This window comes from Euprymna scolopes, chromosome 7 (genome assembly GCF_053919585.1).
Source record: "Euprymna scolopes isolate OS-2025 chromosome 7, ASM5391958v1, whole genome shotgun sequence".
NCBI lineage: Eukaryota > Metazoa > Mollusca > Cephalopoda > Sepiida > Sepiolidae > Euprymna > Euprymna scolopes.
The window spans coordinates 132,026,643-132,054,063 of record NC_136488.1 but is presented as its reverse complement, the minus strand read 5'-3'; the positions used below and the strand labels follow the sequence as shown (position 1 = coordinate 132,054,063).

The 27,421-nt window shown below is 36.2% G+C and overlaps 1 protein-coding gene across 4 annotated transcripts in view; it reads left to right on the top strand.

Annotated features, from left to right (window-relative positions):
* The window catches only part of LOC145279943 (oxysterol-binding protein-related protein 1-like), a 493,074-nt gene that overhangs the window by 406,545 nt on the left and 59,108 nt on the right, over positions 1-27,421 (top strand). For all 4 annotated transcript variants that reach the window (XM_080131542.1, XM_080131540.1, XM_080131541.1 and 1 more), the window contains exons 18-19: positions 3,136-3,270; positions 22,726-22,823. In XM_080131542.1, coding sequence (XP_079987668.1) covers positions 3,136-3,270; positions 22,726-22,823 — 233 coding nt within the window. The remainder of the gene's footprint in view (positions 1-3,135; positions 3,271-22,725; positions 22,824-27,421) is intronic.

The window sequence follows — 27,421 nt, the reverse complement described above, 5'->3', positions numbered from 1 at the left end:
TCTCTGTCTCTCATTCTACCCATCTCCTCTGTCTCTCATTCTACCCATCTCTCTCTCTCATTCTACCCATCTCTCTCTCTCATTCTACCCATCTCTCTCTCTCATTCTACCCATCTCTCTCTCTCATTCTACCCATCTCTCTCTCTCATTCTGCCCATCTCTCATTCTGCCCATCTCTCATTCTGCCCATCTCTCATTCTGCCCATCTCTCATTCTGCCCATCTCTCATTCTGCCCATCTCTCATTCTGCCCATCTCTCATTCTGCCCATCTCTCATTCTGCCCATCTCTCATTCTGCCCATCTCTCATTCTGCCCATCTCTCATTCTGCCCATCTCTCATTCTGCCCATCTCTCATTCTGCCCATCTCTCATTCTGCCCATCTCTCTCTCTCATTCTACCCATCTCTCTCTCTCATTCTACCCATCTCTCTCTCTCATTCTACCCATCTCTCTCTCTCATTCTACCCATCTCTCTCTCTCATTCTACCCATCTCTCTCTCTCATTCTACCCATCTCTCTCTCTCATTCTACCCATCTCTCTCATTCTACCCATCTCTCTCATTCTACCCATCTCTCTCATTCTACCCATCTCTCTCATTCTACCCATCTCTCTCATTCTACCCATCTCTCTCTCTCATTCTACCCATCTCTCTCTCTCATTCTACCCATCTCTCATTCTACCCATCTCTCTCATTCTGCCCATCTCTCATTCTGCCCATCTCTCATTCTGCCCATCTCTCATTCTGCCCATCTCTCATTCTGCCCATCTCTCATTCTGCCCATCTCTCATTCTGCCCATCTCTCATTCTGCCCATCTCTCATTCTGCCCATCTCTCTCTCTCTCTCATTCTGCCCATCTCTCTCTCTCTCTCATTCTACCCATCTCTCTCTCTCTCTACCCATCTCTCTCTCTCTACCCATCTCCTAGCAGTAATCTTGATTTGTAATAAATTCACTAAACTTTTATAACTTAGTCATACAGTATGTAAATATTATTTAATGGTTTAATTTTATTAAAAAAAAAAAAAAAAAATTATCAAAATTGTTTTTCTTTTTAGACACGATATAAAAAGTTTTAAGTATGAGCGAGCCTACCCAGAAGGCCTGGGAAAAAAGCCTTTCGTGGACATACACAAAAAGCGAACACACACACACACACACATTTTCGCTTTTATATATATATATATATATATATATATATATAGATAAAACCTCTTTTTTATGATTTAATGACGAATCCTATCATTTTACTAAAGATTTTGTGCTTCAAATTCTTAATTGCTTAAATACTTTCCATAGCATTTTGCCATTACTTTTGGAAGAAGCAATCGGCATTACCTGGAAATGAAAATGGTCCTTTGGTGGGGAAGTCAAAGCCACAAACACTGACATTAAACACCATGCTTGCTGTTTGAACTTCAAATTTTCTCCAGTTAATCCTGGCATCTTGGAACATACACTGTATGCTTTTCTCCGATGGCGACCTGGTCACTGCTGATGTTGACTTTGTGCACATTATCGGGGTTTATCAGTAAAGCAAACTTTAAATATAATATTTAAAGTTTGTTTTGTATTTCATTTTATCTATAAATATGTTTGGACGGCAAAGCTATTGAGGTTATTCAGAAGTTTTGTTACATAGGTGATATCATTGGAGGACTGGAAAGAGCAGATGCTAGGGTGATTGCAAGGAGTAGATGGAGTAAGTTCAAGGAACTCCTGTCATTACTAACCAGCAGAGCATTACAACTACCGACCAAAGGAAGAGTCTATCAGGCATGTGTAGATAGTGTGATGATGTATTGAAGTGAAACCTGGCCAGTGAAGTCAGCATGTGTAACGGAGCCACTGACATGTTAACAGTAGTAGCTGCATGACATGTATGCAAATGACCAAGCCGGTGCGTGATGTGACGTCACGGAGGTAAGCCAGAGAAAGGAAATTGGAGAGAAGACACCACGTGGTGAGATGACTGGCAAGGCGTGCCGTCTTGAGATGAATGGGCATGTGGCCACGTGGTGGCGTCGGAGAATTTTAAAGCATGTGTTCAAAACAGTTTTGTCAACTACATGGCAAACTAAGAGACTTTTAAAACATGCATTATTTTGGAAAGTACCATGAATAAATGCCTTTTTATTTCAACTGAAAACAGTTGAGTCGGATTTTGTTCTCCTTTTTTGTTACCTTGCAACTGTCTCTACATGTGACGATAACGTTACGCATGAAGAGAAATGATAGGAAACGGTGATACGATAGAGGTGTAATTAGAGCCCTAAAGACTGTAGTGATGGGACGAGTCAAATATTTATCCCGAATCTGATACAATTACCAATTCCGATTCTTTATAAATTTCTAAATATTTAATTATAGTTTTGTTATTTTTCCTGATTACCGTGAAAACACATGTTAAATGTATGTATATTTTCGTTAGTGAAAAAAATACACTTTTGGAGGAATGATCTATGAATTTAAATTTTACTGGTAGGTTAAAATCAATAGATATTTTTATCATTAGTACCAACAGTGAGAAAATAATTAAAAAATGACAATAAAAAAAAAAATGGCTTTTGGCACTAGAAAATAGGCACACTTTTCCGATACCCCCCCCCCAAAAAAAAAATGCAGATTTTTTCACTTCCCGATTCCAAGTAATCGTTTAAAAACTAAAAGACAGGCTTGGATTTGATGACCTTTTAGGAAGGTTGAATCTTGACAGTATACAGAGATGAGCATAGAACAGGATACTTAGATGGTTTGGTCACATTGAAAGAATGGATGAAAAGTTCTTGGGTTAGTATATGTCGAACAGTTGAGGTAACAGGTTCAGTTTACAGGAGAAAGCAAAGTAAGATATAAAAGGAAATGATAAAAATGGACCCAAGAGAAAGCGGGATGGATAAAAACCTGGCCAGAGATAGGTTAGTTTAGAAGTCAATTAAAAAAAAAGAAGAAAAAAATTCGACTGCTACTATGTAAAATGGGAATAAAACTGAATATGATGATTTTCACCCCCTCACCGCCTTTCCTTTGTATTTCTACAGAAATAGAACATTTATAAACGCAGATTATTTGAGTTGAGAATAGAGTAATTATCTTCGTTTTGTTTTAATCTTGTTTGTTATTGTTTCCTCCAGGAACTCTCAAAAATGACGATGCCTGTCATCTTCAACGAACCACTCAGTTTATTACAGCGGATGGCTGAGTATATGGAGTATGCTTACCTACTGCAAAAAGCTGGAACTGCTACAGACCCGGTCGAACGAATGCAAGTAAGTTGCACACGTTTTTATTGGCATTGGATGTCGTTTTTTTTTTTTTTTTAGTAGAAATTGTCGAATTGTTTTTATCCCAATTTATAATGCTCTGAGTACATGTTACCGTTCACATGTGTGAACATATTGTATAAAATCATTCGAGGGACCTGGGGAACGGCTGTAACAATAAAATATACTAATGGGACCTGTGGAAATATATTGATGTTGGACTTCTGTAGATGTTCAGCATAAATTGAGACGCCTTGATATTATTGTAGTTCTTTTGTCAAAACTGCAAAAGTATTTATCCAAGCTAGTATAGGCCGGTCGTAAAATACGCTTAAATATGATATTTTATTTCATGCAGATTTCATATATATTATTATAGAGTTAATGATTATATATTATAAAGTTGTGATTTCAAAAATAAAAAAAATATATCCATATGACTTGGGTGCATCAGCTTGAATCGAAACTGAAACCAAAGCTTATGATGAAAAAATATATAACTTGAGTTCCTTCAGCTATAATCAAAACCGAAACCAAAACGTATGGAGAATTCTTGATAAAATTATTTATAAAAAAAAATTAAATGACTTGAGTGCCATCAGCTATAATCAAAACCAAAACTTATGGAACATTCTTGGTAAAATTATTTATAACAAGAAATGGAATGTCATAACAATTAAACAGCAGTCACTCAGAAGAAAAAATATGTAAGCGTAACACGCAAAATAACACACATGCTATCGTATTAATAAATTGATCAATAAACCAAATTTTGTAAATGATAATTTTCACGCATTATTCAAGGAAAAGAGATTTGTTCATATGAAAAAAAAAAAAATTCCGATTTCGTCCGTTTTCTTTTTCTTTTTTTATGAAATTTGTTGACAATCAGCAAATTCATTAGAATTCCACTAAATTAGTTGACTAACAACTCTCATCCCTCGTGATCTCAGAAAAAGAATTTGTCATCACAATTACATCCACGCCAGTAAAGAGTTTCAATTTCATACATACTATAACTAAAAAAAAAAAATGGGGGAGGGCACAGTTAACAAAATTAGCTGACAACCTAGGTGTGCCAAGTTCAAATCCAGTTCGTTCCACAGAAATATTTTCATCAAACCCACACTTGACCTTGTGTCTAACCTCCTGTAAATAAAATAACTAAAAGTAACGGGTTTCTCTTTAGATAAAAAAATAAAAAATAAAATCTTAAAATCAGACTAAAGCATATGCAGAAATGTGGTCATTCTAAATAAGCAATTATTTTTATTTGAAGGCTAGCAGGTTTACCCAGCTTTGCTGGGGGGCAGGGGTAACATGTTTCTATCATAACTTTTATTTCTTTACCTCTCACTATTTTTCTCTTTCCTCTTCTCATTTCTCCTCCACCCTGCCCATTCCTCTCTAACAAACGCACACACACAACTCTCCTTTGTATTATAGTATAGTTGGGTGTCCGGCATTGCCTGGTCGTACAACATGCTTAAACATATTTTAATTTATGCAAATTGCATATGTATTACTATAAAATCGATCCTCTACTGAATATTATATATTACGAGGAATAATTTACCCAGTGGACTAATATGCAAGAAAAATTTAAAAAATGATAATGTTGTTCATTAAATTCTGTCTGTATTTGTTTACAATATCATGTCAGCTGATGTTTGGGCTTGACTATCTTAAAAATAATCTTTCTTCTCTTATAGATAAAAGAATTTTTACAGGGGAATATATTACATTGGTGTAACGTAAAATATTCCCATAATTCTTTTTTTTTTATCTATAAGAGAAGAAAGACTATTTTTAAGATTGGATTTTTTTCAATTTTTCTTTTTTTTTTACACAGTGATCACCACTTACCAAGGCTCGGAAGCCACTTAGGGATAAGGGTTATTGCAAGTACAGTACGTTACGTTAAGTGTTTACTTAAGAGGGTGGTTCATTAGGAATTTGTTAACATTGGACTTGAAGACATCCAAGTTGTAGTCCAGTGGGAAGCAAGCAGACGGAACAGTTCCACAGGCGTGCAGTTCTAAGAAAGAAGCTTTGTTCATGGAATCCGCGTTTTGATTTAGGCACAGATATAGAGTGGGGGAAATTTTTCACAGTGGATTCAGCTAGACGGGTGTTTTTGGTGAAAGATTGGCGAGGGGGGACCAGAGATTGGAGTTCAGACGAGCACCTGCCATGGAAATAACGATAAAACAAGGATAGGCTCGCAACGTCTCTTCTGTGGGAGAGAGGTTGCAGGGTAAAGAAAAGGGCATCCCCCACTAAGCCACGAAGTCTACTTTGTACTCTGTCAAGGCAGGATAGGCTGTTTTTAGCAGCTCCTGCCCAGATATGGCAACAGTATTCCATCCTTGGACGTACTTGGCTTTTATATAGATAGAGAATTGCATCAGTAGTGAGATATCTTCTGGAGCGGTAGAAGGATCCCACCATCTTTCCAACGACCTTGGCAACAGACTTGATATACGTGTTCCATTTCAGATCAGGAGTAAAGGTCAAACCCAGAAGCTTGTCAAAACACGGGGCCTCACTCAGACAAGAGTCATCCATCACAATTGATGCCAGATGGGGATCAGAGCGTTGATGATGTAAAGATAGTAGTTTGGTTTTGGATGCATTAAAGGTAACCAGCCACATCTTCCCCCACTGAACCACGCGCTCGAGATCAGAGGAGAGAGAATCAGAGAGAACTTTGTCATTTACAGCCTTTGATGTGTTGCCGTAGATGGTCGTGTCATCAGCATAGATGTTAACGAATGATTTAAGTATGTGTTTAGGGAGGTCATTGATGTAGATCAGGAAGAGAATTGGGCCTAGAATTGACCCCTGAGGGACTCCAGCATTTATATTGCAGGCCTCCGATTTTTGTCCATCTACCACTACTCTTATGAGCCTATCGGAGAGAAATGATTTAATGATTGAGAAAACATTTCCAGTTATACCGTAGCTGGAAATCTTGTGAAGTAGACCCTTATGCCATACCTTGTCGAAGGCCTTTGATATGTCAAGAGCAATTGCCCTAGAAAGGAAGCCTTTGTCAAGAGATTCACTAATCCTGTGGGATATAACCGTCAGCACATATGCGGTAGATCTTGCAGAGCGGAAACCATATTGTGTGTCACTAAGAAGGTTATTCCTGCTGAGGTGGTTGACTATTTCTCTATTTAATATGGATTCCAGCAACTTATCCTAACACACAGGACTTATTGGTCTGTATTGAGTGGGAGATGACTTATCACCTGAATTCTTAAATATAGGGCAAACTGATGAGGTCTTCCAGGGAGTCGGAAAGCACTTCTCCTTAAGGCAGCGCTTAAATAGTTTCGTAAGTATGGGAGCAAGTTCTGGTTAAAGCTTTTTTAACACTATAATTGGGATGCTGCCAGGGCCAGTTGCTTTACTGGAATCTAGGTTTTTTATTAGCTTGGCGACCTCATGCACGGATATTTGTATGTTACCTAGCTTGTTCTGTGTTATAGGAGGAAATATGGGGAGTTGATGGCCTTCGTCGCATAGGGTAGAATTAGCTGCAAAGTTCTTTGCAAATAGTTTGGCCTTGTCTGACGCTGACGAGATGACCTCTGGTCCATTGATAATGGTTGGGATAGAACGCACACTTTTGTTCAGGATCCTATTTGTTATTTGCCAAAACTGGTGGGATCCAAGCCGCTGATCAGCTACCTTGGATTTAACAGACTGGGAATATAGCTCTCTGCATTTTTTATTACTCTTTTACAGTAGTTGCTGGCAGTCCTGAAAGCAGCTTTAGTCTCAGTGCATCTATTACGTTGGTAGCTATGGAAAAAGTGATTTCTGTGCGCGATGGCAGCAGCACATTCAGGGGAGAACCATGGCTGGTTGTTAGGTTTTTGTTGGAATTTTTTAGATGGTATGAATTGGTCTATGCCTACAATTAGCCATTCGGTCAGATCTGATACTATAGAGGACACTTCCTTTTTAAACATGGAGTGCAGAGGTAAATCAGATATGAATGTACAGAAGCTATCCCAGTCAGCCATAGAGTATCGGTATGCAGTACGGTGGAGGGATACGTCTGGGGGCTTCTTACATTTCGTTTTTATCTTAACTGATACGACGGAGTGGTTGGAGGATCCTAGAGGAGAATGAACGGAACATGAACATAGCTCAGGGGAAGTTGAGAGAAAAAGGTCTAGGAGGCTTGCATATTGACCGGGTGTCATACACATGCAAATAGACATACATACACATGCAAATGGACATACATGCACATGCGAATGGACATGCATACACATGCGAATGGACATGCATACACATGCGAATGGACATGCATACACATGCGAATGGACATGCATACACATGCGAATGGACATGCATACACATGCGAATGGACATGCATACACATGCGAATGGACATGCATACACATGCGAATGGACATGCATACACATGCGAATGGACATGCATACACATGCGAATGGACATGCATACACATGCGAATGGACATGCATACACATGCGAATGGACATGCATACACATGCGAATGGACATGCATACACATGCGAATGGACATGCATACACATGCGAATGGATTGCTACTTTACATAGGGAGACCCTTAAGAAAAGTTTGTAGAATTTATTGTGTAAAAATGTTTTTGGTCCCCCCGACATAAAGGAAGGTCGACCTGTAAATTCACCCTTGTCCGTTCATCTGTCCGCACTTTTCTCAATAACTACGCCTTGGAGTTTTAACAATTTTGCGCAAGCATTAAACATGATGTGAATAAAAAAGTAACAGGGAAAACTTTGGTTGCTCCCCTTGTGGTGCCTTTCGGGTTAAAATGGCTGAAATTGACACGTTTGTGCTTATTAAAAAAAAAAAAAAAAAAAATTGATGCCTTGGATTTTTATCAAACTTTCTAAAAAGTTGTAGCTGATTTCTATATAATTTTGTTTGTCATGATAACTCTTGGGTGTGTACCAAGGGCTCTTTTAGGGCTAATAAAAACATTCCATTTTTGGGACTATTTTACCATATTTGTCCAAAAATTTCTGTGTATGTCTATTTAGCAGTTTTGCATGGTGCTGAACTCAAATTTAAGTATTTTAAGGCCTTGGGGACTTTTATAGCTAAATGGGGGGGGGGAATGCTGAACTTAGTCATTTTTTATGCTTCGTTCACTTTACACTTACGGGAGACCATGCATGCTTCACTTGTTTTTTTTTCTGTAGAGTTCTGGAAGAGTGGGAGGAACATAGTGGTTTACTTAGGATTTCTATTTCTTTTATGTCAATTCTATCTTCTGCTACGTGGGCAACATTCGCTGTTTTGTTGCTTTGCGAAAGTTCAGGAAGCTGCTGCCAATTCTTATATCTAGGCACGTTTCTTTCAGGGCTTGGGACCAGGTCTTTTCAGCCTGTGTTTTCTCCACCATTTTGTATGGCAGTGAAACCTGGGCACCAAATGATTCTACTTGCAATGACTTCCACATAATGAGTACGCCATGATCAAATGGATGTGTGGCAACAAACTAGAGAGTCCGCTTAACTTAAATGCTCTATCAGATGTGACACAACGTGACCCTACCAACAGGCCACCAACCCCAAATGTTGTGTGTCGTGGCTTTGTTCTCCTTCATTGTTCTTGTTCTGGCCGTGTCGTTGTCATCTTTTTCACACTGGCGACCATTAATGGAGATGCATAGGTCCACAAGTAGAAAAATAAAACAAAAACCAACACTATAAAAACACAAACTCCAATGCTCCAAATATATGTTAGTTGGACTCTGTGTGTGTCTACATGCTAAGGTTCACATTTACGTCCAGTTGAGGCTGGGTTTATCGGTTGCCATTAATTCATTTTCCCATCTCCAAAAGCTTTTCTGACCTGGCCCAAGTCCATGATCTGTTTCCAAGTGTTTTTCGAAGTTCAACTGTTCAAGCGTCCAACTCGATTTTCAACTTTCAGTGTTGTAAAATGTCTGACTGACACAGTCAACCATAAGCTGACCTTTGTCGTCTGTAAATCGTTTCTATTGTTAAAAACTCATCAGCTGTCACACCTCATGGCACTCCCTAGCATCATAAAACTAAATATATCTCTATTTATTGTTCAGTCTTTTTGTTATCATCATTAGTCACACCCTGAAATTAAATCTATCCTTACCTCTCCTTGTCTATGTTAAGAACAAATTTCTGTCTATTGTCTATTGTCAAATCTATTTCCTACTTTATTTGTTTTCCTACATTCTTCCTTAACGGTCACAGGTCGATCATAGTATTACACACAAGCTTAGTATTAGTGTGATTTTTGGATGCCTTACACACTTGGCATCTCTGATGGTTTGTGATGCCACTTCCTCCATCAACTCAATAGTGCACATGGATATCCCGAGTACGAACGGCAAAGGAAAACCCGGCTTGCGTGTGTACAAAGTGACTTCACTATTTGTAACATCATTGGTATTCGCCTTATAGGTTGGAGTGAATGGAGAGTAAGCATGAGATGTCTGGTGTTGGCCACCCTGAAGTCTGGGCTACTTGCATCATCTTAAATCCCCAAACTGGATGATGATGATATTCATCAAAATAAGTAAATATTTTACAAAGTTATTTGATTTTATGGTGAAATTATTATAGATTGATTTTCTGATCTTAAAAATTATGTTGATTTCTGAAAGTAAATATCCACCGTGTTATTTCCAACGCACCTCGTTTTAAAAGATCTCATTCTCATCCTTAGAAAGTAAAACCTTTTTTTTTTTTAAATTTTATTTCTTCCTGTAAGGACGATCGATTTTTATTGCAATACGGGACACTAATCTTTGGCAACATTTTCTGATATGAGCTGGAGTCAGGGTAGTATGTGAGCTTTTCTTTCCCAGCGCAGACAAACCACTTCAATACCTTCTTCCCTTTTAGTAGGACATCCACATCTTTTGGCTGCTATCCACTTGGACGCCTATGCAATTGCTAATTGAAGTACATGATTAGCATAATACATATTATTACAGCTTATGGAATCGGTTATGTTGGACCAAAATTACATTTAATTTGTGATTATTTACATATTAATACTGTTGCAAAGACTATAAACTTTCAATGCCTTGCAGATATAAGTAAAAATAGCAACTTGTGTTTAATAAATTGCATACAATGGGCATTAATTATTTCGATATTAAATAACCAAGAATGGGTTGATTTGATTTAAAACTACACTTTCAACTTTTATTTCTAAATATTTCATGATCTAACCCCTAACACAAATAAAAATTTCCTACAGCATATGAAATACGTTATAAAAATTTACATCGATTGGAAGGTTCTATTGTTTTTCAATGGATCTAAAGGTTCTGTTTTTCTTCATCACTCTGATGGTTTTCAGTCATCCCGACTGCTCGGGTGATTTTTCCTCATCCCAGCCGATCGGGTGGTTTTTCCTCATCCCGGCCGCTCGGGTGATTTTTCCTCATCCCGGATGCTCGGGTGGTTTTTCCTCATCCCGGATGCTCAAGTGGTTTCCCCTCATTGCCACAAATACCACGCATACACACACACACACACACACATATAAAAAAATAGTAAAAAACCCTGAATAAAACTGTTTTGCACCATCTTAATTTTTTCTTAAGAAGATTACAATCAAGATATAATTTTAATAAACCTTATGTCTAGAATCCTTATTTCAATCTTGATCAAAATCTGCTACATGTGCATGTGATACTACGACTGCCAGAATGTTTTGACAAGCTTCTGGGCTTGACCTTTACTCTTAACCTGAAATGGAACACGTACATCAAATCTTTTGCCAAGTTCGCTGGAAAAATGGTAGGATCCTTTTACTGCTCCAGTAGATATCTTACTGCTGATACAATTCTCTATCTATATAAAATCCAAGTACGTTCAAGGATGTGATGCTACAATTGCCAAAATCTGTTCCGCGTGGAAGAAATTTAGAGTGCTCCTCCTAACCATCACTTGCAGAAGCATCTCGTTACACAATAGAGGCTATGCTTACCACACCCGCGTCAGAAGCGGTCTCCTGCATAACAGTGAGACTGGGTCTGTTACAGTTGTGGGTATTACCAGACTAACTCACATGCAATGATGTGATGGATATGCTCCCTAAAGCTTGCCCCTCTCAATAAGCTGAGATTCACACTACGCTAAAATAGACTTAGATGGTTTGGCCATATCCAATGTTTAGTAGTCGACAAGCGAGCAAATGTTGCATACGGGGAGCACGGAAGGGAGACTAGATGTTATGTGACAGAAGCATAGAAGAGAGGCCCAATATGCGCGTATATGTTGGATGTTTGTGTCATTACATTACATATCCTTAAGAGTGCGTGTTTATGATGGGGAGCACATATATGAGGGGAGGACAATGACGAAATTACGTACCTGGGTTTAAAAGACAAACACAAAGATCAGGTTTGATAACGAACATACATATATTTATTATTCACGATCGGAATACTTTTTTAGAATCGCAAATGCCACGTAACTACATCATGAAGATTTCCCTTGACGTCACTTCCAGCATCTCAAAGTTGATCCTCTCTCTGATTCTCTGATTTCAACTCAAAAACTTAACTATATTACATTAACTTAATTCCTATGACGTCACTCATCACAAGGGCTATGACAACAGAGTATTCTTTTCATTGTTGTGACTCTTGTGTGTATATCCGACACAGTTAATCAACCGAGAACCACATCATTCAATATAAAAGCATATAAAATATCAATGGATACAAACTCGAGAGTCAAAACTATGAAAAGAATATGCTGTTGTCCTAGCCCTACTCATCACATTCGCAAACATGTGAATCTAGATTCACGTTGTTTACCAGCTGACTTGGTCCATATATTTTTGAATTCCTTACAGAATTGTTTTGTTAACCTCAACTCTATAACTATAAACAGCACCCCTGACTTCAGCTCCAATAACAAGACCAACCAAGATTTCAACATTCCTAAAATATCATTTATGAAATACAATTTTTGAGTTAATAATAATCATCGATTCTCATGAATTCATAAATTCATGAGAATCTTCGATTATTCTTTTCGGTGTTTTTCGGTAGCTAATAATCTAACACAAAAAGAATCCTTAACTGATGTCTTTCGACCGACGAAAAGGGGGAGTGATAACATCAAATGTCACAGGTTATTGGAAGCATCAGCAATGAATCAAAGCATTTGGAGAGTGTCCATTCGACCAAGTCGATGACTCAAGCATCCAACCCTCAAACTCAGAGTAACAAGAGATGATAAATGTGAAGTAGTAGTAGTAGTAGGTTGTGGTGACTTGCTGTTCAGAAATGTAGGACTGTTTCTTTATAGGTGACATTGTCATTTCCAAGTCTAATGTTAACAAATATAAGATGTTTTTTAGGGGCAGAAAACTTAAATTAAAAACTTAAAATAAATCAGAGAAAAATATTTTTTATTATACAATTATGTAGTTTATTCCAAAGATTCATTTTTGGTATTTATTAGTGATGGGACGATGCCAATATTTTTCCCGATTCCGATACAATTACCGATTCCATACAAAATTCCTGATTCCGATTCTTTATAAATCTCTAAATATTTTACTATAAACTTATTTTGTACCGATGACTGTAAAAACACATCTTAAATGTGCATGTATCTTAAATGTAAAAACACTTGTGAGGTTATGTGATCTATAGATTTTAGTCTTACTGGAAGTTTAAATCAATAAATATTTATTTTATTATTACTACAAGCAATGGGAAACGTTTTATAAACCAAAATAAAATAAAATAGATAATTAAAGGAATCGGTTTTGGCATCAGAAAATAGGAGCAAATTTTTCCGATTCCGATACCCCAAAAAGCTCCGATTTTTTCCTATTCCAATTAATCATCCCAACACTAGTATTTATAATCTAAATACAACTTAGGGCATATGGTCCTGCTGTTCGCATGTAATATGGCATAATCTAAAGGTCCTATTTTCCTGAACTGTACACATTAAATTAGGTTGTATTTTGACAATGACACGTCAAATGTTGTCTTCCAAGTGGTCTATTGTGTCTGGTTTATCAGCATAGACACAGAACTTCACATATCCCTAAAGAAAATAATCTAATAAGGTTAAATCGTACGAATGATGGGGGTCAGTTGACGGGTCCATTTTGTGAAAATATTTGTTTGTTAAATGTTTTTCTTGGTGACTTGGTCTTATCATTTGCAGTTTGCAAACACTGTTTGGGTGTCAGTCGCTTCATCATGAATTGCCAAACCAAGCTGAACTAAAAATAACTGATAGTTTCCAAATCCACAAGTTAAGAAAATGGGGTTATCAATTTTAGAGTTCGCCGCATCTAAAAAATAAGAAAAAGCCCTGTATATGTCGGGTGATCTTCATTCTTAATCCTTTCATAGCAGGTTTCTGTTATCCAATTGACAATCTAATTAACCCTTGTCCTCTAGTTGCTTTCGACCTTCATAAGTGGGGAACCATTACTATAAAAAAAAAAAAAAAAGATGTCACATGATATGGCAGGTGTGTGAAGGCAACCGATTTTTGCATCAAAGTTTAAAGCATTTTCACAAATATTTATAGCTCAGCATTTCTTGAGTATATTTGACTTTTTGCCATATATTCTTCGACTTCAACCCACGCTTTTTTTTTTTCTTAAAGCTAAAATCAATAATAAAAAATAAAACGGCAGTGCAAGTGCAAATTCTTAAATTTTTTTCTTTTCCTTTTTAAAGTTTGCCAAGAATTATGCAAAAAAAAAAAATACTATCCAGCTTTTAAAAATAACTTTAAAAGAAAATAAAGGAATATGGGCATAATTACAAAATCAAAAAAATTGTAAGAGAAGTTGCAATTAGTTTTCAGTTTTTTACGCCATTTTTCTCTTAAAGTTGACAGGTTCTTTTTCTTCTGATGAATTAAGGGTGAAATAAATTTTAAAATTGACATAATTACATGAATGATTCTGTGCTAAGAAACTGTTGCTGTCAAGAATTGATCATTTCAACCTACTTAGAGAAATAAACAGTAAGATGGTCAATATCTTGAAATTTGGAATATAGACTTTTTTCATATATATATATATATATATATATATATATATATAATGAAATAAGAATTACAGTGAAGTTTACCAAAATTATCCAAGATGGCAAAACTAAAGTAAATTATAAATATTAAAGAATTAATATTTACAAAGTAATCTTAACCAGATGTAAAAGCTCGATAAAACCAAATAGGAGATGAAGCGTATAAGAACAAGTAGTTAATAAAACATGTTAAAAAGCACTTTGAAAAAGAGTTAAAAACATATTTAATTTTAAAAAGGAAACACTATGAGATAAGTGGATAGTCCTTAATCCGCAGTTTCTTCTAAGTTTATTAACTACTTGTTTTTATATATATATATATATATAAAGACTATCCACTTATTTAGTGTTTCCTTTTCAAATTAAATGTTTTTAATTCTTTTTCAAAGTGTTTTTTAACATGTTTTATTAACTATTTGCTCTTTTATATATATACTAGCAGGGGTGCCCGGCGTTCCTCGGGTGTTTGGAGGTGTATGCTGTGCAAAAAAAGCAAAAAAACAAAAAAAAATGGTTAATTTTTTTAAAATTTGACCCCTATTATGACCCCTTAAAATTTATTGTTTCGGGCTCAAATCACTTTATTAAGTTAGATCCAGGTTCAAGGAACCTATATCTAAAATTTCAAGTGTCTGGACCCAAAATTGTCGGAGGAGTTTGGTAGAGTTCTTAAAGGTCAAATCGTTGAAATTTGACCCCTTAACAGCCAAATTTCTGGCTGACACCCGTCACATCGATTTTCCCAAATCTCAGTACCCGGTATTTCAAATTTCGAGTCTATAGACTAAAAATTGACAGAGTTATTGCGTAGGGAAATGTACACAGACACACAGACAGACACGTTCACTTTTATAGATATATATATATACACACATACAGTAGAACTCTGGGATAGGTAGCCCTAGGATACAGTTTTTTTTTCAGGTTACGCTGTGGAATAATGTTTTTCCGGCCCCTGGTTACGGTATTTGCCCCGCCTTAGTGTTTTTTTTTTATAATGTTATTTGATTATATAAATGTGTATTATATACTGTACTGTATTTTGTTATTAATTTTTAATGCCGTATCCCGGGGTTCTACTGTATACGATAATTGGTAGCAAGGTTAATTTGGATATTTATTTTGGGAAAAACACATTTTTAATTATTGTTTGTTTATTCACTGATCATTTTGATTTTAATATAACAAATTTTGTTTGGAAGTATTGCTTTGTTTCTTAGGAAAAACATTTAGCTTTGTGTTCAGATGTTTCTTTTTTATTTTTAAAACTTTAAAGTAATGAAGTAGTTTTTTATTTATTTATTTTTTAAATCTTCAGGAGCTGCTAGAAGCAGCTTATCCTGCCTTGACAGAGTTTAAAATAGATTTCGTAGCTTAGCGAGGGATGCCCTTTTCTCTTCCCTGCAAACTCTTTCTCACAGAAGAGACATTGCGAGCCTGTCTCTGCTTTATTGTTATTTCCATGGCAAGTGCTCAGCTGAGCTTCAATCTATGATCCCCCTTCGCCAAACTTTCACAAAAAACACTCGTCTTGCCAAAACCACTACCAATACTTTCCCACACTCTTTATCTGTGCCTAAACCTAAATGTAGATTCCATGAACAAAGCTTCTTTCTTAGAACTGCACGCCTGTGGAACTCTCTTCCGATTGCCTGCTTTCCAGCTGACTACAATCGGATTGTCTTCATGTCCAATGTAAACAAGTTCTTGATGAATCGTCCCACTAAGTAATCTAATTTACAAAATTTTCATTAGTTATGTTTACAATGCTATAATCACATTGACTAATGTATACCCATTAACCCTTATCCCCGAGTGGCCTCCGGGCCTTGATAAGTGGTGATTCCTGTGTTAAAAAAAAAGATTATTTTAGTAACAAAAAAACACATCACAATTTTTTTTATTACTGTACCTCATATTACAAATGTTATTTTTTATGTTTCTTTTAAAGAATAAAGTCTTGTAAACATGGCTATATTTGTAATTACTTTTCCTGAATAAAAGACCTTCCAACTTGAATCGGTTTGCACTGCAAGAGGTTTATATCTAACTGCTGCACTCTATTATCTCTAGCGTGCTGAAATGTCTGTGATAATTTTTAGTAGTTTAATTATAAACTATTAAAATCAATCGAAAGGTTCCCTTTTTCTCAATGGATCAAGAGGTTTCCTATTATCCCAACTGCTCAGCAAGTTTCCAACTATTCTGACCACTCAGGAAGTTTCCCACCATCCCAAATGCTCTGGAGGTTTCTCTCTATCCTGACCGCTTGACAGGTTTCCAACTATCCGGACCACTCTGGAAGTTTCCCACCATAAACAGTAAGATGGTCAATATCTTTTCAAATTTGGAATATAGACTTTTGTCATATATATATATATATATATATATATATATATATAGTACAACCCTAGGATACGGTAACCCTAGGATACAGTTTTTTCAGGTTACGATGAGGTTTCCCTCTATTCCGACCACTAGAGAGATTTCCTACTATCCTACCCAACTCTGGAAGTTTCTCGTTATCCTAAACACCTGGGAGGTTTCAAACTATTCTGACCACTTGGGAAGTTTCCCCACAATCCCAAACGCTCGGAAAGTTTCCTATTATCCCAAAAGCAAAACAGGGTTGGAGATTGTAGATATGATAGTTAGACCTAGTTTCAGTATCTACTTTGACCGTAGTGAGTCAGGTTTTCGACCGTCAGAGCATTGAGAGTCACACCTCTGCATATGTATTTATTTTCTTCACACCGCATTTTTTTTTAGCAGCATTCACCCTAGGCAGACTGAACCGGCTTTCCCGGAAGGTGGAAATGACAAGGGATTATCACGCTCACACGCAGTCTCCGGTCACATGTATATCCCCATCAGGGAAGATGACATTAGATTTTTGCTGTTCTTGTAGAGAAGCGTCAATGTCTTCTTACATAGAGCACCTAGTATTCTCAGATGGTCACTGACTAGGCTCAATATTGCTTAACTTTAATCTAACGAGAACCAGTGTGTTAACGTGATTATGCCTTACAGGTATTATATATGTGTGCATTCGTAAATAATGGTATTTTAAGCTGCAAGCAACTGGGAAGCAGGATGTGTGTGGCAACAATGCTAGACTTTTTTAAAAAAATTTTTTATTACATTTTCACTCCAAACAAGGCACATTGCCACATTGATGTAGGGGGCTACTATTAGGGACACAGGCTACAGGGGTACTAGGTGGGGAGTTGGGCAGCAAGATGTCAGTTCACGTTACACTTGAACTTCTGCATGTCAGTACAGTTGTGGAAGCAGGGACCCGGAAGGGAATTCCAAAGTCCAGCGGTTCTGGGGAAGAAACTACTGGCGTAGAAGGCTGTTTTACATCTAGGGATCTCTACTGTGAAGGGGTGGGATTTTGCTGCTTGTCGGGTTTGTCGGGGTATTTACGTAGAGGGGGTACAAGTGCTTGCAGTTCGTCAGAACATTCACCGTTAGAACAGGCAGAGAGATGCTACATTTCGTCGATGGGACAGAGGCTGAAGCTTGGATGACAGTTCAGGACCTATTAGGTTGGCGACTCTCTTTTGAGCCTTATCTAGGAGTGAGACTAGTAGTAGATGCACCGGCCCAAATATGACAATACTCCATACATGGGCGAATGGTGGCCTGATAGAGGTACAGGATACTTTCGGGTGTTAGTAGCTTTCTAGCACGGTAGAGAGAACCTACCTTTTTCGCAGCGGTCCTGGCAATAAATTCAAGCATTTTATTTTAAAAATGGCGAGTTATTTTGATTTAAAAAGAAATTAAGCAAAATAAAAATGAAAGCCAAAAAAATCATGTCAACAGCTCATTGCATAAGGAGAGTAGAGATTCGATCTTGGGTTTACTTTTGACAGACTTATAAATTCTTGCTTCTCTCATATTCCATGAGCGATGTTTCTTACAAAGACGGAAAAATTGTTTTCTGGAGAAGAATCTATTCCATCTAACACTTTGTTGACTATTCCATCTAACACTTTTCAGCACCTTACATCAAGTGGCTTCATGTCTTGTCTGAAGCGATTTCCATTAAAAAAAATCCATCCCAGGACTGATATAAGCAATAAATATAGCAATAGGTTTAAATTTTCATGTTTTATTTTCTTTGAGGGTGGGGGAATGGTATGGTTTCAGTGGCATCCTCCCCACATTGTTAAGTTTATAAAAGAATAAATAATAATAATAATAATAATAATAATAATAATATGCTCACATTACTTAATCTACCCACTTGTAAATAAATAAGGCATCAGTCATGATATCGTGATACTCGATTCTGCATTTTCCAACCAGAACTCCCAACAGTGGCTGATGAATGTTGAGAGGTGTTGGCCATTTGTTGATTCAAAACTGATGGTACCATGTTCTAAACCATTATATAAATTTTACAGATAAATATTATGCTCGTATTTTAGATTTTTTTTTCTTTCAATAATCGAGCACTCTGCTGGATTTCTTACTCTTGCTCTTTACAAGAAAATTTATTTATTTATTTTTTTTTTTTTATATTGACATATGAATGTATTCAAATATTGTTTCTTCTGAAGAAGCATTACCTAAATGCTAAGAGGAAAACATAGTTCCTTTTCATCAGTCTGATGTCTGTAATGGGAGCATAGATTTCACTAATTATCCATAAACCTGTGTTTCACCATTTTTATGTGTGGCTGATTCTAACAAGATTTGAAACCGGTTTTGAATTGAATCTTGGTAGAATTGTTACATACGTATGTTACATATGCCTGGCTTGTGATCGTCTAGGCTGTACAAAATGGGCAGTCACTTCATTTTAAAATGAACACAAGACACTAGTGTTTATAATAAAGACTTTGTTTATTTACTATATACACTTCAACAAATGACGGCGGTGGAGTTTAGTGGTAGAGGTCAAGTCATAGAATCATGTGTCAATCTGTGTATCACTTCTGTCTGTTTGTTTTGCTTTCTTTCTCTCTCTCCTTTTTATTGGTATCAATTCGACCAATTGACCTTTTTCTCGACAGTTTGTTTATTGCACTTTTGCTGATTTTGGTCTGACCCATGACCGATTGACGTCATGGATATAGGTTTCCCATTGTTTCTTTTTTTGTTTGCCTGGCTACAGCCTAGGTCACCTTTCATGCGACCGACTCATTGTTCCTTTGATCACCCAGGATTTCCATTGTTTCCTTCCTGCTTGCCTGAATACAGCCCAGGTCACCTTTCCTGGGATTGATCCATTCCTCCTTTGATCGTCCGGGACTTCCATTGTGTTCCTCCTGCTTGCCTGGATACAGTGATCGCCCGGACCTCTCCTTAACAGAGTCAGCCACGCTAATGAGCCATAAAATTATGAAATTTGTGCCAATGAATAATTTATCTATACTCCTATAATTTTTTTTTTTTTTTTTTGCGTTTGTATTGATATTCATATTTAAAATATTGATATTCATATTAAAAACCCTTTTTTCTATTTAAAAAAGAAAAAACTTTTTATATATGGATCGATCGTGGAATTGCATTCACTATAAAAGATCTAGCTAATTTGCATATTCTTTTAAACATTCATTTTAACTAATTCCCTATCAGTTTTTTCGTTTTTTTTTTTTATGGGATGATCATCTTTAATTAACTAATACGTGTAATTATATTATAGTTAACTAAAGACGATCATCTCATTATCTTCATGCAGATATTCTACATGACTTTTACTTGTGTAATATTTGCGTAAAAGGTTTATAGTAAACACAAAACTCTTACCATATTTATGTATGCATATATATTTTTGTTTAAAAAGTTTTGCCCACCAAACACCATTCCTACAGTTTTTGGTCTACGGACATGAAACCTCATATATAAGGTATTTGAACCCCATGCAAAATTTTATATTTGGGTGTTAGCCTGAGAAAATCGGTACAAAAGTGTGAAATTTTTTTTTTAAAATGGAATTTACCAGATGAAGGTCGAACGATGGCATTATAAATATGCATGCATGATGTAATAGCTATTGGTTCATGTTATAATTTTCAGCCTTGCAGCAAACATGTCTTAGCTCAATCATTGACGGCAAAGGATAAATGTGTTTCATGTGTTAATTTTGACCTGCCTTTATCTCTATCCCTTAATTGTATTTATCTTTTAGCTATTACTAGCAAGGGGTACCCGGCGTTGCCCGAGTGTTTGGAGGTGTGTATGGAAACTCCGGGGGTAAGGGGAGGGTTAAAAAAAAAAAAGTAAGTATGAGGATCGAACCCGAACCGTTGAGGCAAAGTTGTAAATTAAAGTGTGAAAAAAAAAAGTGCGACGTTAGCCATTGCCCCACCACGAGATGCTTACAGAAACACGTTTGAATTTATTTAATTACTTGGATTTGGCAGGTGCCCGTTTTAATGAGTTAATGAGGTCAAGTTTGACTGCGGGATAGTATTTCATTTACTGCGGAACGCTTTTTTTAATTTTTATTTTCCCAAGATGTTATAGGAAAAAGACTAACCCACAAGCGGCGAGCGACAAATGTTGAATATTTATCTTCCTGAAATCGAGCAAATTAAATAGACAGGCAAGCTTCGTTGTTAACTGTGAGATATTACGATTTATATGTGATATAAAAAGTTTTTAAAAATTATGAACCGACCGACCGCTTCTCTGAAAAAAGCCTTTTGTAGACATACAGAAAAAGCGAATACATACATACATTTTCGCTTTTGATGAGAAGCATTAGGCTTCGAAATGCCTTGGCATAAATAGTCCCTTCTATCCCCCAACTAATTGTTTTTATTCCCTTATTGAATAAATGAACCAATCTATATTCACCAATATATAGTTCTTGATTATTTCCCATTCCTATTGTTCTCATATATATATATATATATATATATATATATATATGAACCAAGATGGCTTTTGGAATAAACACACAATGCTGAGTCTTCTCTGAAATTTCTCTTTTTTTTTTATGACATTATATTATGCATTTTTATTTCTTTTTAGGCAAAGAATTTTTATTTTTTCTGAAGAGTATATGCATTTTTGCTGACGACACTACCATCTATGGTAGCACATCTAAGACAGTAAACGACCAAGTTCTCTCCGATTCTCTCTCCTCTGATCTTGATCACGTTGTACAATGGGGAAAGGAGTGGCTGGTTACTTTTAATGCCTCTAAAGCACATCAACGTTCTGATCCCCATCTGGCATCAATTAAAATGAATGGCTCTCGTCTTGGGGAGGCCTCAAGTTTTGACAGGCTTCTGGGCTTGACCTTTACTCCTGATCTTAAATGGAATACGTACATCAAATCTGTTGCCAAGGCCGCTGGAAAAATGGTCAGATCCTTCTATCGATCCAGTAGATATCTCACTGCTGATACAATTCTCAATCTATATAAGAGCCAGATACGTCCAAGGATGGAATACTGTTGCCACATATGGGCAGGAGCTGCTAGAAAAGACTTGTCCTGCCTTGATAGGGTTCAAAATAGACTTCGTGGCCTGGTGGGAGATGTCCTTTTCTCTTCGCTGCAACCTCTATCTCACAGAAGAGATGTTGCGAGTTTGTCTCTGCTTTATCGTTATTTTCATGGAAAGTGTTCGACTGAGCTTCAATCTATGGTCCCCCCTTGCCAAACTTTCACAAGAAACACTAGACTAGCTGAAAACATTATCAATAATTTTTCCCACTTTTTATCTGTACCTAAACCTAAACATAGATTCCATGATCAAAGCTTCTTTCATAGAACTGCACGCCTGTGGAATTGTCTTCCGTTTTCCTGCTTTCCAGCTGTCTATAATATGGTTGTCTTCAAGTCCAACGTGAGCAAGTTTCTGATGAGCCGTTCCACTTAAGTTAACAAATTTAACGAACTTCCATTACTATTGATTACTATATTGTCCTTTTGACTACTCTACACTCTTTAACCCTTATCCTTGAGTCGCCTATCGGCCTTGATAAGTGGGGACGCTTATGTAAAAAAAAAAAAATGAGAAGAGTCGATATTGACATAATAATAACCGATTGTTTCTGCATAATGTAACGGATCTATAAAAAATGTACCAAAATCTTAACATGCTGAAGGAGCTGTTTTGCATGAAAAATGAATATTTGAATCCTGAAACGTAGCTTTACTGTTATTTATATATATATATATATATATATATATATATATGCTCTGTTGTTATATTTAACATACATTGAGCTTCTAAAGCAAAAAAGTATTGGTGTACACAAAGAGTGGAATATAACTGAAAAAACATTTTATTAAAAAAACAGAAACACACGCACACATGAGAGTATTGGCTTTTTGAAGACAACACGGAGTTTTTGACTTGACTCATAAGATGTTTTTACTTTTCTCTTTTTCAGTATGTATGTGCATTTGCTGTATCATCTATATCCTCCAACTGGGATCGGTTAGGAAAACCGTTCAATTCTCTCTTAGGTGAGACATACGAATTAGAAAGGTAAGTTCATAGTAGACGATATCTCCTCACATCGCGTTGTTTATGTTTCAAAACTTTCTTCTCATGAGCACACAATATGAGCAAAGGCAAATAATTATACTCAACTTGAGGTTTAAAAAAAAGTGTTGTTCTTGGTTGTCCTAGAAATTTCACAATTCTAAATACTTCAAGATTTAATTTTAATTCTTGAGTTTGAGAATCGATTTAGATTAATCCCAGATTGTCTAATCTCAAAAGAAGCATTTTTTTTTTTTTTTACATTAAAATATCCATAGGATAATGAAGGCTTTTTCGTCTTTTCCTTTTTTTTTTGTCTCCCCCCCCGCTGTTTTTTTGTTTTGTTTTTTTTCGTTTTTTCGTTTTTTTTTTTCGTTTTTTCGGTTTTTTTTTTTCGTTTTTTCGTTTTTTTTTTTTTTCGTTTTTTCGTTTTTTTTTTTCGTTTTTTTCCTTTTTTTTCGTTTTTTCCTTTTTTTTCCTTTTTTTCCTTTTTCTTACCCCCTTTTCTTACCCCCTTTTCTTTTTTCCCTTTTTTCTTATCCTTTCTTTTTTCCCCTTTTTTCTTATCCTTTTTCTTTTTTCCCCTTTTTTCTTATCCTTTTTCTTTTTCCCCTTTTTTCTTATCCTTTTTCTTTTTTATCCTTTTTTCTTATCCTTTTTTTCTTTTTTATCCTCTTTTTCTCTTTTTCTTTTTCTTTCTTGGTCCCCCCCCCCCGACAAAACGAGAGTGGACCTGTAAATTCACTCTTGTCCGTTCGTCTATCCTCACTTTTCTCAATAACTACGCCTTGAAATTTTTTAAAATTTTGTACAAACATTAAACATGTAAAAATGTAACTGAATGGATTTTCTGGGAAAACTCCGGTTGCATCCCCGTAGGAGTGCCTTTTGGGTTAAAATGGCTAAAATTGAAACTTTTGTGCTTATTAAAAAAAAAAATTGATTCCTTGGATTTTTATAAAACTTTCTGAAAAGTCGTAACTAACTAATTTCTATATCATTTTGTTGGCAGATTTACCGTTTAGTTGTACAAATAGTCTCGAACCAGGCAATCACTAAAAGCAGAAGCTTTTTTTTTTTTTTTTTTTTTTTTTTTTACATGTTTCACAAACTTGAAAATTGAAAATGTAATCATGTGATTAAATTTAATTAAAATTAACCAGTTTAACAAATTAAAAAAAATAAAACAAACAAAATAGTGGTATTTTGAAGACTTAAAGTACTTCGGTTTTTAAATATGACGATTTTAACAGAAGCCCCTTGAAATCTGTAATTATCCAAAACCTTTTATCGTCCATATGTATTGCTACTGCTATGGACAACCAGTGGATAGTTGGGGATTTCAGCCATAACCATAGAGGAGGATTTAGTTGAGCTCTCCAGTTTACAAGTAGAATGGTGATTAGTTAGCTACCCTCTACAACTTTTCTCAGGACCGCCATGTTTGTGTTGCCATGATTCAGGATGAAGTACAATTCGAAGTAGAAGCTGGTTCAACCCGATCATGGTGGACACTGTTGCGACAGCAAGGAAGTTCTGTTATTGTTGAATCTAAATGCAAATTCCATGAAGAAAGCTTCTTTATTACAACTGCTCGTCTGTGAAACTCTTCTGTTGGCCTGCTTTCCAACCGACTACAACATGCTCGTTGTTCAAGTCCAATGCTAACAAGTTCTTGTTTTACTGTCTTCTTAAATAATCAAATTTTACCTAATTTCCACCACTAACGAACTCTACGACGTTTTCTCATTGACCATCTTAACACTCATTAAACCTTCAAGTGGCTTTCGGGTCTTGATAAGCGGTAACTCTTTTGTAGAAAAGAGAAGATTTTTTTTAATTAAAAAAAAAAAAAAAAAACAACAACTAATTTTTGTGTTTCTGAACATAGAACTCTTCCACGCTTCAATAAAGAGTAGTTTCAAAGACTAAATCTGTTCTCACTTAATCAGCAGAAGGGGGAGGGGGTTATGTACAACTTTATACCTTTCGGGGAGCTTTTCATTCCAGTGCCAAGTCGAGACCTTTGCATGCATCCACAGATGATTTACTATTACCGCAGCATTATCTGTCCATGTATGTCCTCTACGAAACAGTCTGCAAGAGGAGTTTGTGATGATGCTTTCCATATCCAGATTTAAAGTCGCTTTGGACAAAAATTTAGATGATAAGGTGCCTTTACTATGTTCCCAGACTTTTTTGTACAGACATTTAAAATTATCATAGAAAATTCAAATGTTATTGCTGTACATCCTATGAGATGACCGACTAATTTTTATGATGTCAGGTACAAATGAACAGCTACAGCAGGAATTGGAATACACTCTACTACAGCTTGATTGTCACGGCTCGTGAATATCAAAAATGCAATCTGGATGTGAGAACACTTTAGAAGAACGATATGCAATAAAATTCTGTTTTAAACTTGAAAAAATGCTGCAGAATCATAATGAATGATTCAGACAGCTTTTGGACCATCTTCCATGAATCGAGCATCAGTTTTTGAGTGGCATAAGAGATTCAAGGAAGGCAGAGAATCTGTGAGAGATGAGAGGTGCGAGAGAAGTAAGGAAGTAAGAACACTACTGTTGATTGGCCAAATAAAGAATTTCATCAATAAGGGCCATCGTGTGTGTCTATAGAGACAATAAGTGCACAGTTTGATGCCAGTGTGGAAAGTGTACACAAAATTACTCGCAAGGAACTGAACATACGGAAGATTTGTGCGAATGCACCAGTCCACAACTGCATCCTTGGCACAGACTATTTGACCAAGATAGGCATCAAGACAGTTCATCATCCTCCCTATAGTCAGGACCTTGCTCCCTGTAACTTTTGGAGTTTTTATTAGCCCATAAAGAGTCCCTGGGGTACACCGAAGAGTTATCGTGAGGTATACACAAACAAAATTATGTAAAAATCAGTTAGTTAGAACTTTTCAGAAAGTTTTATAAAAATTCAAGGTATCGATTTTTTTTTAATAAGCACAAAAGTGTCAGTTTTAGCCATTTTAACCTGAAAGGCACCCCTAGGGGATCAACTGGAGTTTTCCCGGGAAATCCGTTCTGTTACTTTTTTACTCGTATCATATTTAATGTTTGTGCAAAATTTTTAAAAATTCCAAGGCGTAGTTATTAAGAAAAGTGAGGATATAGAAAAGAGCCCAGTTGAGGGTTAAAAAATTGTTTTTAGCCAATTTTTTGGTATTTGTCGTCTGAAGGGTCGAGCTTCAAAACGATACTGATCTTGTGAAAATCCGTCGCCTCTGTCGAAAGTTTTTGGCAGACATGCAAACATACATACATTATATATTTGTAGCTCAAATTTTCGACCCAAACCGATTAAAAAGCTTGCCCTATCTCTGAATACCCTTTATGTAAAATTTCAAATGTTTACACCAGAAATTGTCTTTAGTAATTTGGTAGAGACCGCAGAGGTAAAATATTTTTTTTAACTTTGACCCATATTATGACCCCTTAACATTTATTGTTTTGGGCTCAAATCAAGTTAAGTTAGATCCATGTCTAAGGAACCTATATCTAAAATTTCAAGTGTTTATACCCAAAATTGTCGGAGGAGTTTGGTAGAGTTCTCAAAGGTCAAATCATTGAACTTTGATCCCTTAACAGCTAAATTTCTGGCTGAAAACAGATTACAAAGATTTTCCCAAATCTCCATACCCTGTATGTCAAATTTGACGGAGTTATTGTGTAGAAAAATGTGCACACAGACAGATACTTTCACTTTTATAGGTATATAGATTAAGTACCATTCAACAGGTGCTCGACTGAGCTTCTATCTCTGGTTCCTTCTTGTAAAACATGTTTAGCAAGAACTCTTATTGTCACTGTAAAGAGCTTTCCTTTCTTTCTCCATGTGCCGAACAAAAAAAAAACAAAACAAAAAAAAATTCCAAGAATGAAGTTTTTTTTTTTTCTTAGAACTTCCCATCTGTGGAACAGGTTATCACAGATTGCTTCCCTGAGAGATAAAACATGGTCACCTTCAAATCTAATATCAAAAAACACTTGTCATAAACCATTCTCAAAAGTAAACAATTTTCTTATCATTTTCAATCTTCCTACAATGATTCATGGCCAATCAACTGGCAATCCATCTCATTAACCCTTATCCTCGAGTGGCTTTTAGCTTTCATAAGTGTTGAATATTTTGTTTGTTTTATATGTCCACTTAATACCGGCCTCATTTAACCTAATGGTCAGTGGTCAGACTGTTCGCTAATGACCTGGAAAACAAGGTTCAGTCCTTGAACGAGTCATATGAGTAGGCATGGTCTAATACTGTTGACATATTTGTTCACAATAGTTAAGCAACATTGAGCCTGATCAGTACCAGATGGGTGACCATTTGGGAATTCCTGATGCTGTATATAGGAGGATGTAAACACCTCCCTACTAGGACTGCAAAAACCTCCAATGGTTGTATGGCACACAAGTGAACAGTGGCAGAATTACAGAAGCGACATGGCATTAATTGCTTTCATGAAACCAACATTTTATTTATAAGGGCCATTAAATGGTAAAGAGAAATAGGAATGTTTGAAAGCGCCTTAACCATATAATACACCGGTTCTCATTAGA